This window comes from Oncorhynchus gorbuscha, linkage group LG08 (genome assembly GCF_021184085.1).
Source record: "Oncorhynchus gorbuscha isolate QuinsamMale2020 ecotype Even-year linkage group LG08, OgorEven_v1.0, whole genome shotgun sequence".
Classification (NCBI taxonomy): domain Eukaryota; kingdom Metazoa; phylum Chordata; class Actinopteri; order Salmoniformes; family Salmonidae; genus Oncorhynchus; species Oncorhynchus gorbuscha.
The window spans coordinates 58,043,679-58,059,958 of record NC_060180.1 but is presented as its reverse complement, the minus strand read 5'-3'; the positions used below and the strand labels follow the sequence as shown (position 1 = coordinate 58,059,958).

At 41.7% G+C, this 16,280-nt stretch overlaps 1 protein-coding gene across 1 annotated transcript in view; it reads left to right on the top strand.

The window, feature by feature from the left end:
- LOC124041902 (receptor-type tyrosine-protein phosphatase N2-like) overlaps nucleotides 1–16,280 on the top strand; it is a 162,683-nt gene that overhangs the window by 82,435 nt on the left and 63,968 nt on the right. Inside the window, exon 14 of the mRNA XM_046360034.1 lies at nucleotides 10,383–10,447. Coding sequence (XP_046215990.1) covers nucleotides 10,383–10,447 — 65 coding nt within the window. The remainder of the gene's footprint in view (nucleotides 1–10,382; nucleotides 10,448–16,280) is intronic.

Sequence of the window (16,280 nt, the reverse complement as noted above, 5' to 3'; positions counted from 1 at the left end):
AAGGTGGGTGAGATTGTTGTCATCTGATAGGGAACAGACTAGTAGTGTTGGAAGGTGGGTGAGATTGTTGTCATCTGATAGGGAACAGACTAGTAGTGTTGGAAGGTGTGTGAAATTGTTGTCATCTGATAGGGAACAGACTAGTAGTGTTGGAAGGTGGGTGAGATTGTTGTAGTGTTGGAAGGTGGGTGAGATTGTTGTAGTGTTGGAAGGTGGGTGAGATTGTTGTCATCTGATAGGGAACAGACTAGTAGTGTTGTAAGGTGGGTGAAATTGTTGGTTTATACTTGGCAGGTCGGGAGGAGTAATTTTCCCTTGAAGGCTTTGACAAGGCTGCACATCTGATGTGCAAAAAGGCCCTTCCCTTGTAGTTTGGAATTCAGTTCATTGATGAGGGCCATGATGTCCACGGTGAAGTAAAAATCAGCCAATCATTATTTATCTTGCAGTTGAGGGAAATCCACATGTTTTCCTTTCATTTGCAAAAACTCGGCAATCTCTGACTTCAGGTCCCACACCTTTTTAAGCACCTTCCCCAAACTCCGTCATCTCACGTTTGTGTGGTAGGGGAGATCTGCATGACCCGACTCTGTCTCTTCCAACAGTGAGACAAATTGCCTGTGGTTTAAAGATTTTGCTCTTAGTTTACCACTTTAGTGACTGTATCCACAAAATGGCTCATTTTCAGAACACATTTACAGAGCACCTCCTGATGAATAATGCAATGCGGGAAAATCATTTTCTGATCTGGGTTCAGCTCAGCAATTTGATCTTGTATCCTTTTCCTGTTTGGGCACCAATCAGTGGTCACCCTGGATCACTTTTCAAAACTCAGTCCCAGCTTTGCCACACACTTATTAACCTCCTCCAATAAGTCTTTCCCTGTGGTTGTGCTCTTCATTTACTGCACTGAAGCTCCTCTGTCATTTCAAAGTCTGGGGTTTTGCCTCATAAGAACATCAACAACTGCTTTGTGTCACGTGCATCACTGCTCTCATCCAGGGCCAAGGAGAAATAGGTGCAATCCTTTACCTTGTTGTTCCATATTCTCTGCGATGCCCTCAACATGTCGTGTCACTGTTCGTCTTGACACTCTTGCTGGAACACCCTACATTCATTGTCTACTTTCCTTTTCTTTTAAAAATCTCATTTCTAGCTAACTACTATTTGTAACTGTGACGTGTGTATCAGCCTGTCAGTCACTGTCTGTCCTCGTGCAGTTGTTATTTATACGTGCCTTCAAAAAAATGTCCCAAAAGCGGTGGGAGTTAAATCATTACACAAAGGCGAGTATTCATTGGGCTTTTAATTTGAATAACAAATACGTTTTTCAAAACTTTACTATCGTAAATTCCTTAAGAGATCTGAGCATGATTCTGCGGCCCTTTTCCCAAGCCTGCTCTAACCGTTCATACAGGCAGCGTCTGGCCAGTCTCCAGTTTCCCAAGCCTGCTCTAACCGTTCATACAGGCAACGTCTGGCCAGTCTCCAGTTTCCCGTACCTCCTGGAGGCATTTATATGGTTTCAGGCTTTACAATTTTTTTCTTCTTGGCTGCTACATGTGGCGAAATAAAGTGACAGTCCTCCACTGATATCTCTTTACACAGATGTCCCTTGATAGGTCCATCCACCGCTGTCGGTTTTGGGGGGACTTTTCAACGGTCAATCAGAGGGTTTTCTTCTTCTTCGCCCAGCTAAGAGCCAGGTTTGTAATTACGTGCTGCAGGACAAGAGGACAGCATAGTGAAGTGAGGCTTCTCTTATCACAGATTTACCCATCAGCCCGTGTGTCCGTCTGTAGCCCTGGGCCGGGGTGATACAGACGTGCTCCGCTGCTGTCCTCCCAGCATAGTGACATTGTCATGGTCTCCTGGTGTCCACGCAACTGAGTGTGTACAGCTGTCCCAGGGTGCTAGGCTATTATTGCTATGTTATTAATAAAGGTCTTTACTGCAGGCAGTGCACTCACCTCCTCAGGACAATGGATGACTGTGCGACAATACCAGTGAAATAATCTGGTTGGACTGGACATGCCAAGCATGTGTAACACCATTGTCAGAGCCTTGAGCATTATGCAAGTTGAATGAATTCCTTCAGTGTTTATTTTCTTATTATCAAGTATTCTACTTTCAATCGTGTGCAAAAGCATTTTACAGCTTACCCCATCTTACCCACACATTCAGTCACATATTGATTATTTGACACAAAAGGTCATGGACACTTTAAAGACTGTCATACAGAATGGATTGTTTGTAATAAGCATCAGCCGATTATACGCTGTCTGAAAAACTAAGCACAATTGACATAATACTAGCAATATGGAAAAACCCAGCACAATCTAAGAAATAGCCTGCATTGGGTATGGAGCTTCCAGTGCTTGGAAACAATTGAAAGTTCAAGGTTTTCCCAGTATGTCAGCCCTTGTCCTCCCTGCAGCAGTAACAGGAGACTTTTCCTTCAAGTGGAAAGGCTCTGACTGCACTGCAGGCTCCCCAGTGAGATGGCCTTGACCATGGAACTGTGCTAGAAGGCTTTCAGTCCCCTCTCTGTTTCAGACACACATGCACGCCCACGTACACCGGCACACACACACACATGTGCACACACACACGTAGCATGCACACAAACATGCCAACACACACACACACAAAAGGATACGCTACAAACACATTTAAAAGCACCAGATAACCTTGTGTAATGTTTTGTCCATTTTGCTGCTTACAACTGTGTATAACCTCGAAATTTTACTGAAAAAAATATGCAATCAACACACCACAAGTTTTGTTACATTACGAATGAGCTTTATTAAACTATTGACATGCATGGGGCTGTCAGAGAGTCTTTAAAATGCTCCAGTGATCAGGCAGCAATCATATTTGAGTGAGCTGGAGCTGGCTGGCGGCTGCTGCCAGCCGGTCGGTTGGTCCTCACTCACTCAATCGGCTGGAGAGATGAGAGATGAGTCAGACGTAAAAGTCACCCCTTGGACGTGCTGAGAGGGAGGAGAGAGAACGAGAGAGAGAGCGTGGGAGGAGAGAGAAAGAGAGAGGGGGGAGAGCGAGCGAGGCGTTAAGTGTTGCCAGTCCGTGTGAATTTTCCTGTCATGAACAATAAGTGGTCTCTAATTTTTTCCACTACTCAGTTGGAAAGATACTGTACTGCACTGTGTCCCAGGCTATGGTGGCATCACAAATGGCACCCTATTCCCTTTGGACCCTGGTCAAAAGTAGTGCACTATATAGGGAATATGGTGCCATTTGGGATGCTTACTATCTCCCTCCTCCTCCCAGTATCTAACTGGGTCAGGCCTGGTTATGTGGGAAGTGGTGTGTTAATGGTTCCTGACAGTCAGGTGTCTAGGACAAACACTCCTGATAAGACCAAATGCTTTGTTTACATCCAAAATGACACCATATTCCTTATATAGTGCACTACTTTTGACAAGGGCCCATAGGACTCTGGTCAAAAGGTAGTGCACTAAGTAGGGAATAGGGTGCCAGTCGGGATCCAGAACATTGCTTTACCAGGAGTCCCTATGGTCTAAATTCTACAGATGCTAGTGTACTGGAACTGGGTAACAGGCCAGACTGCTCTCTCTGTCACTTCCTTCTTATAAGCATGGTTTATGTTGCTGGTACTACCAGTGTTATGTTATATTTGACCTTTTTATGCTAAAAAAGGGATTAACAGTAATGTTTTAAATGAGAGTACCTTGCGGAACACAGAAAAGGTCGAATTAATATTTGAAGTTGAAGATGGAGTGTCTTTAAGTTTCTCAATGTGAGCACCCCCTGGTGGTTCAGACCCCTGCTGTGGACGGGCTGATACTGTCTGTCCTGGTGGTTCAGATCCCTGCTGTGGACGGGCTGATACTGTCTGTCCTGGCGGTTCAGATCCCTGCTGTGGACGGGCTGATAGTGTCTGTCCCATTTTTTGTTGCTTTTCTGCTGCCAGAGAATTATCATTACCTCCACTTATCAAACCTCTATGCCCAATCTCTCCCTCCCTTCAGCCCTCCCTCCATCTCTATTTCTCTCTCTCTCTCTCTCTCTCTCTCTCTCTCTCTCTCTCTCTCTCTCTCTCTCCCTTCAGCCCTCCCTCCATCTCTATTTCTCTCTTTCTCTCTTCCTCTCTCTCTCTCTCTCCTCTCTCTCTCTCTCTCTCTCTCTCTCTCTCTCTCTCTCTCTCTCTCTCTCTCTCTCTCTCCCCTCCCTCCCTTCAGCCCTCCCTCCATCTCTATTCTCTCTCTCTCTCTCTCTCTCTCTCTCTCTCTCTCTCTCTCTCTCTCTCTCTCTCTCTCTGTCTCTGTCTCTCTCTGTCTCTCTCCTTCCATCCCCAGATAGGTGCAGTAAAATGTGTTATTTTACAGCAGGGATAATACACTAGATTCAGCTGCGGAAGGTTTTTTTCTTGAGCGCATGGTCAGGGGGCCTGAACATAATTGCATAATAATAATTTGTAGTCTGTAAATTGACCAAAAAAAGCCCAAACAGATATAATGATTGACTAAAGCATAATAATTTCAAACCTTGCTTACATTTGTATATGATCAAATCAAATGTTATTTGTCACATGCACTAACAGTGAAATGCTTACTTACGGGTCCTTCCCAACAATGCAGAGAGAACAAAAAGATCAATAATAACACAAGGAATAAATACACAATGAGTAACGATAACTTGGCTATATACGCGGGGTACCAGTATCAAGTCGATGTGCAGGGGTCCACGGTAATTGAGGTAGATACTGTATGTACATAGAGGTAGGGATGAAGTCACTAGGCAACAGATAGATAATAACAGCAGCGTATGTGATGAGTCAGCTTGGGCATACTTTGGAACAGATTTCCAAAATGTAAATCACTTGGAGCTGTTTTGATGCTGTTTTTACAGTATTTTATGTCCAAATCAATTCACCTGAGGGCCAAATTCTCCAGTTGGGGAACCCTGTTTTACATGGTCAGCCATAGTAGTGCAGAGCTCCTGGAGAAAATTGTCGTTTCGGGTATTTGAATCAGCGACCTTTCGATTACTGGCCCAATGCTCTAACCGCTAGGCTACCTGCCCACCATCCGTCCATCCCTCACACAAAGAAAAGAGAGACATCCCTATTCTGTGAACCATGATGGATGAGACAGATGGGCAGAATTCAGACGAGGACAGGGAGCCCACATGGACTCTGGGTAGACTAGACATTCTCTTACTTTTAAAGAGATCTTCTTTTAGACTGTGAGATCCTTCATGAGAATGTATAGATTCATAGTTCTTTGGGCTTAGTTCTTATATAGCATTAGTGTGATGCATAAATGTATTACTTGGTTCATTACCCATCACTCTATTCTTGGTTAAAAATTAGTTGACAGCGTTAACAGCACAGAATTAAAGCTTCCATTACAGATTGTAATATGATGCTGATTGCTGTTGAAAGTCGAGGCTGCGATGTCGTAGTCTGTATTACATGTTAGTGCAGTAACCTCAATTAATTTATGCAGGGTCGTGAATTGTTGTTGGCGGGTGTTGTTGTTGTTTACCCTCTGTAGGAGGGTTGTTTGTGTCATAGGCTGAATCCTAAATGGCACCCTATTCCCTATAGTGCACTACTTTTAACCAGGGCCCATAAAATCAGATGTTTGTATACTGTACATTTGTCATTGCAGTTTAGTACCTGCACCTGAATGCAACAGAAAAATAACTGCCAGTGTGGAGTGACAACATTACATAACATGTCACGATCTAATACCCAAATGAAATATGAACGGCAACATCTAATACCCAAATGAAATATGAACGGCAACATCTAATACCCAAATGAAATATGAACGGCAACATCTAATAATCAAATGAAATATGAATGGCAACATCTAATACCCAAATGAAATATGAACGGCAACTAATACCCAAATGAAATATGAATGGCAACATCTAATACCCAAATGAAATAAATGGCAAATCTAATACCCAAATGAAATATGAACGGCAACATCTAATACCCAAATGAAATATGAACGGCAACATCTAATAATCAAATGAAATATGAATGGCAACATCTAATACCCAAATGAAATATGAACGGCAACATCTAATACCCAAATGAAATATGAACGGCAACATCTAATACCCAAATGAAATATGAATGGCAACATCTAATACCCAAATGAAATATGAATGGCAACATCTAATACCCAAATGAAATATGAACGGCAACATCTAATACCCAAATGAAATATGAACGGCAACATCTAATACCCAAATGAAATATGAACGGCAACATCTAATACCCAAATGAAATATGAACGGCAACATCTAATACCCAAATGAAATATGAACGGCAACATCTAATACCCAAATGAAATATGAACGGCAACATCTAATACCCAAATGAAATATGAACGGCAACATCTAATAATCAAATGAAATATGAACAACAACAAAACAAAAGTATTGTCTCAACAAAATTGCTCAGATCTTTGCTTAAACTGCCATGTTATGAAAATCGGTATCATTTTCATATTGAGACCAAGCACATTACACAACAAAAATATGTATTCTTTGATATTTGGTATTATAACCGTTACTCAAAGTGGAACCATGTAACAGTAACATACAGTGTGTACATTTTGACATGAATATCATTCCATTCCCAGTGTTAGCCAGACTCTCCAAGCAGTGGAGAGTGATGATAAATGTTTCGATAGAGATGGAGCTTGTTTACCATTATTCAGCTGGCAGACAGTGGCTGCTTCCCAAATGTTACCCAATTCCCTACATAGTGCACTACCTTTGACCAAAGCCCTATGGCACTATAAAGGGAATATGGTGCCTATTTGGGATGTAGGCAGTGTATGATGGAGTACTGCTCTCTCCCCTCCACAGAGAGGTAATGGCTCCTTGCCCCAGGTGGCCTGGGATGCCATTTCTCCCCCCTGCTTTTAATTTGATTACATATTGCATTGTCTTTGTGATGCTCTAAGTCGTCTCCCATTGCTCATTGCTTCATATTGCAGTTTAAATTACTGGAGGCAATAAGGCTAGGGTGTTGGAGATTGGAGAAAAACATCATTTGAAAGAGATTGAAGGCTGAAATGTTGATATCAGAAATCAAATTAATGCAAGTGAGACCTCCGAATACAATATGTAATTAAAAGCATTTGAATAATGACTCTGGAATTGGTTTTGACAACTGGATGGTGACATGGTCTTTAGACACAAAATATTATAAATATGACTTATCAAGTCACCTTCCTTCTCACGCTGTCATATTTCAGAGAGCAGAAAACACACCGCAATATATTAGATTATTTTCAGGGATCACTGCTATCATGATCAGGTAATGTGATTACATCTGTGTACTGTATCACAAAGTGATGGGGTTGTTCTTCCCATCAAATGTGCTCAGGAGCAGTCCCCAGTGTGACACAGCATCCCATTCTGGGCTCTGAACTCATAGACATAGAACCAGGCCTTTTCCTTCAGTCAATGGTTAAATATTGAGCATTTTTTGAATCCAGGCTGTTTTGTTCCCCTCAAGGTGTTTCTGATACATTGAGTTAACATAAAGCAGAACTGAGGACACGGGGTGACAAATGAAACTCCTATGTATATTCTCTCCAAGGGAAAAAGGCAGCTACTCGCTCATAGAGGGAGATCTTTCTTCCACTGCTCACTGTTTCTTATACAACAATCTGGCCTGTGATACTGGGTAACAAAAGATGAAGCACACTGAAAAGGGTATATATAAAATGGAATGATGGGGATATGGAAATAATATAATACATGCAATGAAAACCTGTATCTGGTTTACTTTTGCAATGTGTATTCAAAATGTCTCATCATACCGCAGACATTTCGAAACCTGCAGGTATACAAATTGTTAACAAAATAGCCAAATGACCCTTGCCCGCTTTGTAGTTTGTTAGTAGTTTCAAAGATCCATCCCATGCAGGTTATGATTTGGGAATCACTCAGTGTGATACAAATGAACTTGCTCATTCTGGTGTTGAGTTGCCGTGCTCTAGTTAGGCAGCTGTTCATTAAGAGTCTGTGGAAGAGGAGAGGAGAGGAGAGCAGAGGAGAGGAGAGGAGAGGAGAGGAGAGGAGAGGAGGCTGGATGTGGGGAAGCCACGCTCCACAATGTGGTGTTGCGATGCCAAAAGTATTGTCTAATGAAAGACTGTCTGGCTGTAATTACATTCAAGCACCAGGAAGAGAAGTCCCGCTTGTTGCTGTGTACTTGTTGGATCCCTCCCATGGACAGCATTGGGAGTCTTTTCATGTTCATTTGTCTATTTACTTGTTTGATTGTTTATTTTATGCTCATCATGTTGCGATGTCTGGTTGCAGTTAATTGACTGTCTGGGTTTTTATGTCGTTGTCTTTGTGGGCATGTTTCACTTGCTAAGGCAGTGCGTTACCAGTGGCTGCACACAGGTTTCTGCTCTGCAAAGCATGTACTGGACAGTGGTGTAATGGCTATGGAGTAGACTGACTCCAGTGGCTGTGGTTCAGTAGAATTGGCCCAGTGGTCATTACGTATGTGTGTAGCCCAGGTGGTCTGGCTCTGACAGCATTATTAAGACATCCTTTTTGACAGCCTGGTCCATGGCAGACATGGTGGTCACGCTCCCCTCCTCAGGTTCAGAGCTTAGTTCAGTTCAATCAAATCACCCAGCTGAAGCCGCCCAGCGTAATTATACTGGACTCTGCATAAATTGACGAGAGCAAAGAATTACTGTGATAGATTAAAACACTCATTAGATAGGCTATTGGATGGATTTGGAGAACGTAATAGAGTTGAGTGTTATGTCTCAAATGGCATCCAATTCCCTACATAGTGCACTACTTTTGACCAGAGCTCTATAAGGCCCCGGTCAAAAGTAATGTACAATAGGAAATAGGATGCCATTTGGGACCTAGAAGAGCTCTCCTCAGGTTATTTGCATATCCTTCATCTGCCGGATGTGTCAACAAAGGAGGTGCTTTCACATGGAAAACAAAGTGAATGCCAATTATGCACAGTTTTTCATAACATTTTGTTCTTCCTTTAATATTAGTCCTCCATGAATTTCAATTAAACCTCACAATTATTTCCTCTTAAGGCAGTGGAAGGAAAGAAGGAAGGAAGGTTTCAACGTGAGTTTTATAAATCTATTTCGGGTACGATTCGCCTTAATATATTCAACAGTTGCAAAAAGAGATGGAAATATAATTTACCAGTAAGAAAAAATACATACGTTATTGCTAGTTCAATCACCAAGAGGTAAATAAACCTTGTTATTGCTAGTTCAATCACCAAGAGGTAAATAATAATATAATAATAATAATAATAATAATAATTATTATTATTATTATTATAAACCTTGTTATTGCTAGTTCAATCACCAAGAGGTAAATAAACCTTGTTATTGCTAGTTCAATCACCAAGAGGTAAATAAACCTTGTTATTGCTAGTTCAATCACCAAGAGGTAAATAAACCTTGTTATTGCTAGTTCAATCACCAAGAGGTAAATAAACCTTGTTATTGCTAGTTCAATCACCAAGAGGTAAATAAACCTTGTTATCGCTAGTTCAATCACCAAGAGGTAAATAAACCTTGATTTTCCTTTTATATCAAATATCCTCAGGCCTATTTAAAATACACTCGATGCCTTCAGCACGTTATTTAATCTAGTGCTAGTTATTAACCAATTGTGTAGAAATAGATTACTAGACAGTGGTGGTCTGTGTCCTAAATGACTCCCTATTCCCTTTTGAGTGCCCTACTTTTGCCCTTGGTCAACAGTAGCGCACTATATTGGCATAGGGCACCATTTCGACATAGACTGTCTCTCCTTGGAGCTGCTCCTCAAACCACCTTCCTTCACATATTCTACTATAAGAGAGATTGGCTGCCTTTCCTTCCAGTTCTCTGCTGCCAATGACTGGAAGGAATTGCAAAAAATCGCTGAAGTTGGAGACTTATATCTCCCTCACTTACTTTAAGCATCAACTATCTGAGTAGCTTACCGATCGCTGCAGCTGTACATAGCCCATCTGTAAATAGCCCACCCAACTACCTACCTCATCCCCATATTGTTTTAATTTACTATTTTGCTCTTTTGCACACCAGTATTTCTACTTGCACATCATCATCTGCACATCTATCACTCCAGTGTTAAATTTATTGCCTTACCTACTTACTCCATTTGCACACACTGTAAATAGACTTTCTATTGTGTTATTGACTGTACTTTGGTTTGTCTGATGTGTAACTGTGTGTTGTTTTTGTCGCACTGCTTTGCTTTATCTTGGCCAGGTCTCAACTGGTTAAATAAAGGTGAAATATATATTTTTTTAATTGACAGCAGTCTAGTCTCACACAAGCTCCTGTTTCTCCCGTTCCCAGTTCACCAGAAGGATGCAGTGGAGAAGGAGGCCAAGGTGATCATTCTGGAGGCTGGAATCACAGATGTAAGTTCCCTTCTTTCTATGGGCAGCGTCTCAAATGGCACCCTATTTGTCATTTCAGTTGTTGTCCTATGACATTGATTTGACTGGTTTCCTCATGGGCTGCTACAGCAAAGCATATTTGTGAGTGTCTGTTTTCCTGAGAGCATAAAGACATACTTTGACAGATTTTGTGTCGAAAATACATGTAAACAGCGAACATGACAGAGCAAATGAACTGGACAAACTCTTTATTTTCTGTGCTCAGCAGTCAGCAATATAAAGCACCTTTATGACGGCGGACGTGTCAGGTGAAACAGCACCAGCTGCCACTGAACCTCCATTTTCAGGACCCACGTTTAGCTTCCCTGGCTGGCTGGCTTTCCTGGGCTCATGTCGTGAACATTACCGTTCTCTACCACGTCTCTATTAAATATACCATGGAGTGTCTCTCCTGTCTGTGTTACTGATTTAGCAATGACTGCGTTACATTCAGTCCAATAATCAAAATGGCGAGAGAGAGGGGAGAGAGAGAGAGAGGGGAGAGAGAGAGAGAGGGGGAGAGAGAGAGAGGGGGAGAGAGAGGGAGAGATAGAGAGAGGGGAGAGAGAGAGGGGGAGAGAGAGGGGAGGGGAGAGAGAGGGGGAGAGAGAGAGAGAGAGAGAGAGAGAGAGAGAGAGAGAGAGAGAGAGAGAGAGAGAGAGAGAGAGAGAGAGAGAGAGAGAGAGAGAGAGAAAGAGAGACAGGGGAGAGAGAGAGAGAGAGGTGTATACTTTGACAATGTACAGTATGTCATTTAACTTGCCATGTCTATAAAGTCTATTGAATTGAGAGAGGGAGAGAGAATCAATTCAATACTAGGCCTGAATGGAGCCTATTATCACCAATTGAACTGCTGTTGTGAGAGGGAAGGGTATGTGTCCCAAATGGCACCCTATTCCCTATGTAGTGCACTACTTTTGACCATGGCCCATAGGGTCTGATTACATTTCTTGGTATTTTAGCTGTTGCAAAAGCAGCAGCTCCTCTTCCTGGGGTCCACATGAAACATAATACAGAACATTAATAGACAAGAACAGCTCAAGGACAGAACTACATAAAATATAAATAAAAGGCAGTCTACGTATCAATACATACACACAAACTATCCAGGTCAAATAGGGGAGAGGCGTTGTGCTCTGTTTAAAAAAAATAATAATAAAACATTTTTTTTTTGCATATGTTTGGCTCCAAATGTTTTTTATATTGCACTATGTAGGGCATAGGGTGCATTTGGGACACAAACAAGGCCTATTCAGATTATGTCTGGTGCTGCACTGCTACCTCAATCTTCTTTGCCTAGCCTGGGTCGGGTGGAGAGTGCTACTCCATTTCACGATTCTGCTCCGAAATGGATTCTCTGAGAACACTGAGATGGATCATGTCTACTGTAATCAGACAGAGACTGAGTTAAGTTTTTTCAAAGTGCCCACCTTCAAGGTTTTTCTATTCTACATACTGTATGTTCTGCTGGATATACTATATTTTTCTCATTGTAGATTGTAGGAGTCAGAAAAGGTGATGACGGGTAGAGCACCCATTTAATTTGTCAATATCTGAGTTTGAAATCAAACAGAAATTCACATTTGATGTTATAGCTATACCATTTGACACCACAGGCATTGGTTGTTCCCCAAATGTCACCCTAATCCCTATATAGAGCTCAAGTTTTTAGCCAGAAGCATACCACTGCTGGCTTGCTTCTGAAGCTTAGCAGGGTTGGTCCTGGTCAGTCCCTGGATGGGAGACCAGGTGCTGCTGGAAGTGTTGTTGGAGGGCCAGTAGGAGGCACTCTTTCCTCTGGTCTAAAAAGTGCCCCAGGGTAGTGATTGGGGACAATGCCCTGCGTAGGGTGCTGTCTTTCAGATGGGTTGTTAAATGGGTGTCCTGACACTCTGAGGTCATTAAAGATCCCCATGGCACTTGTTGTAAGAGTAGGGGTGTCAAACCCGGTGTCCTGGCTAAATGCCCAATCTGGTTACCTAATAATCCCCAGTTTACAATTGGCTCATTCTTCCCCCTCTTCTCCCCTGTAACTATTCCCCAGATCGTTGCTGTAAATGAGAATGTGTTCTCAGTCAATTTACCTGGTAAAATAACGGATAAATAAAAAAGTTTTGACCTAAGCCCTGTAAGGGAACTATATACGGAATAGGTTATTATTTGGGAGACAGGCATTGTTGTTTCCACACTTCTTCAACACAGGTCCAATTATGAGTAGTGTTATATAAGGAATCTGGACAGAAGCCAGATTATAATTGTCCTGAAGTAGCTACCACTAATCCCAGTCAGTACCCTGCGCTGCTTTGTTCCACTTGAGTTGTTCTCCTTCCAATCTGTCCTCAAAACTGTGTTTTAGACAGTAAGGGGAAGGAATTAATCACAAAGAAAACAGAAGCGTGGTTAGTGATTAGATAGCTCCACACAGCAATTTTAATTGATTACAACCATGGTGGCTACAAGTAACCTATCCTGGGAGAGATTGGTTTTGTCCCAAATGGCACCCTATTCCCTATGTAGTGCACTATTTTTGACCAAAGCCCTACAGGCCCCTGGTCAAAAGTAGTACATTAAATAGGTTATAGAGTGCGGGACAAAACCACTGACTGCACAACTCTGTCTATAAAAAGGATTAAAGCTAACTGTTATGGTTTTACCGCTCTAAATACAATACGCTTTAATGCCTTTACTGTGTGGCTGCCTCCTGATGACATGTTATAATTGTTTTGATAGTAATAAACAGACAAACATTGATTTCATTTTAAATAAATAATGTATTATTATTTAATTATATGGCTGTTTAACCCATTTCACATAGATTGGAAATCAATATCATGCCTAGATGCCCTATCAAAAACATTTGTCGATATTGTATAGGAATATTACAAATGTTTAATTAATGTGAATGATGGAGACCCATTTCAATGGATCAAGAAACAAATATATACATACAGTACCAGTCAAAGGTTTTATTTGTACTATTTTCTACATTGTCGAATAATAGTGAATGCATACCCTTGGCATTCTCTCAACCAGCTTCATGAGGAATGCTTTTCCAACAGTAGTTCCCACATATGGGAAGTAGTTCCCACATATGCTGAGCACTTGTTGGCTGCTTTTCCTTCACTCTGCGGTCCAACTCATCCCAAACCATCTCAATTGGGTTGAGGTCGGGTGATTGTGGAGGCCAGGTCATCTGATGCAGCACTCCATCACTCACCTTCTTGGTCAAACACAGCCTGTGGGATGGCGTCTCGCTGTAGAATGCTATGGTATCCATGCTGGTTAAGTGTGCCTTGAATTCTAAATCAATCACAGACAGTGTCACCAACAAAGCACCCCCACACCATCACTCCTCCTCCTCCATGCTTCATGGTTGGAACCACACATGCAGAGATCATCCATTCACCTACTCTGCATCTCACAAGATACAGCGGTTGGAACCAAACATCTCCAATTTGGACTCATCAGACCAAAGGACAGATTTCCACCGGTCTAATGTCCATTGCTCATATTTCTTGGCCCAAGCAAGTCTCTTCTTATTGGTGTCCTTTAGTAGTGGTTTCTTTTCAGCAATTCGACCATGAAGGCCTGATTCACGCAGCCTCCTCTGAACAGTTGATATTGAGATGTGTCTGTTACTTGAACTCTGAGAAGCATTTATATGGGCTGCAATCTGAGGTGCAGTTAACTCTTATGAACTTGTCCTCTGCAGCAGAGGTAACTCTGGGTCTTCCTTTCATGTGGTGGTCCTCATGAGACCATGTTTCATCATAGCGCTTGATGGTTTTTGCGACTGGACTTGAAGAAACTTCCAAAGTTCTTGAAATTTTCCGCATTGACTGACCTTCCTGTCTTAAAGTAATGATGGACTGTTGTTTCTCTGCTTATTTGAGCTGTTCTTGCCATAATATTGACTTGGTATTTTACCAAATAGGGCTATCTTCTGTATACCACCCCTACCTTGTCACAACTGATTGGCTCAAACGCATTAAAAAGTAAAGACATTCCACAATTAACTTTTAACAAGGCACACCTGCTAATTGAAATGCATTCCAGGAGACTACCTCATGAAGCTGGTTGAGAGAATGCCAAGAGTGTGCAAAGCTGTCAAGGCAATGGGTGGCTACTTTGAAGAATCTCAAATATAAAATACACTTTTTTGGTTACTACATGTGTTATTTCATAGTTTTGATGTCTTCACTATTAAATAAAGGTTAAATAAAAAATTATTTAAAATATTCTGTAGAAAATAGTAAAAATAAATAAAAACCCTTGAATGAGCAGGTGTCCATACTTTTGACTGGTACTGTATATGTTTTTATTGTCACATACACCAGATAGGTGCAGTGAAATGTGTTGTTTTACAGGGTCAGCCATAGTAGTACAGCACCCTTGAAGCAAATTAGGGGTAAGTGCCTTGCTCAATGGCACGTCAATAGATTTTTCACTTTGTTCAGCTCAGCTATTCAAACCAGCAGCCTTTCAGTTAGTGGCCCAACGCTCTAACCACTAGGCTACCTGCCGCCCACTACTAAGCTACCTGCCCAGAGAGAGAAGGCTTATCTGTTTACCGGCATACAGACATTATCCCAGCTCAAATTTCCTTTACAAAGAGAGAAAAATATTGGGACATCGGTGCTATGGAGAAAAATACATCTGCATCTATTGTAATAGATATTTAAATGTATCTATGAAAATGTTATCAATAGGCTATTGAAGTACTACCTCTATTTTTATGCCCAATATATCAGCATCCACATGGGGTTCGATATGGTAATAAGGCCCAGCGTGCATGCAAAATGGCAACCCTTTCCCTATATAGTGCACAACTTTAGACCAGACCTCTATGGGCCTGGTCAACGTAGTGCACCATATAGGGTGTCATTTGGGATGCATCTCCACTATGAGGCCTGTGGCCAGGGGCATGCTGGGATAGCTCTACTGTTATTCACCACATCAGATGCTGCTCTTGGATCGCTATGGTGCTGTTGCACATAACTATAAATACAACGGGTAGGTGACTCTCACAGTTCAAAACCAAACAGACTCACATATAGACTCTTGATCACAATCTCCATCTCTGTCTGGTTTCTGTGCTATCGCAGTATTTTAGAGCTGTAATGCAAAGAGCTGTACTGTATTAGTCGTGTTGTACCATCTCAGCCTCAGTGATCTCAGCAGGGACTCACTGTTGGTAGTGACATATGTGTTTTGGGTTTGTAGTGTGTAATGTATTTGTATGTACTCATAGGGTACATTTTTGGTCTTCTTAACAGCCCTCGCAACTCACTATTTTCATTATTGGGAGGGAGGGAGGGAGGGAGGGGCTGAGCAGTGTGAGTTCATTCCTGACCTTTAGAGCAGGTGGGTTCCCGGGGCTGTTGCGGTATGAGGAGACAGTTTGTTATCATCAACTCCTTCTGCTTTGTGAACACATTAAGCATCATCATGTGACTCAGGAGGGGATCTCATCAGATGATTTCTGCAGAGACAAATATGAAAAAAAAAATGTATACAAGTTTCTTTGGTATTTTCTGTATTTTATTAGGACCCCCCATTAGCTGTTGCTATAGCAGCTGCTACACTTCCTTGAGTCCATAGAAAACATGAAATAATACAGAACATTATTAGAGAAGAACAGCTCAAGGACAGAACTATATCAATGTAAAAGGTCACACATAACATACATGTGTGTACATACACACAACAATATCTAGGTCAAATGGGGGAGAGGCGTTGTCCGGTGAGGTGTTGCTTTATCTGATTTTTGAGACCAGTTTTGCTGTTCATTTTGATGGTATGTTTTCTTGAATTT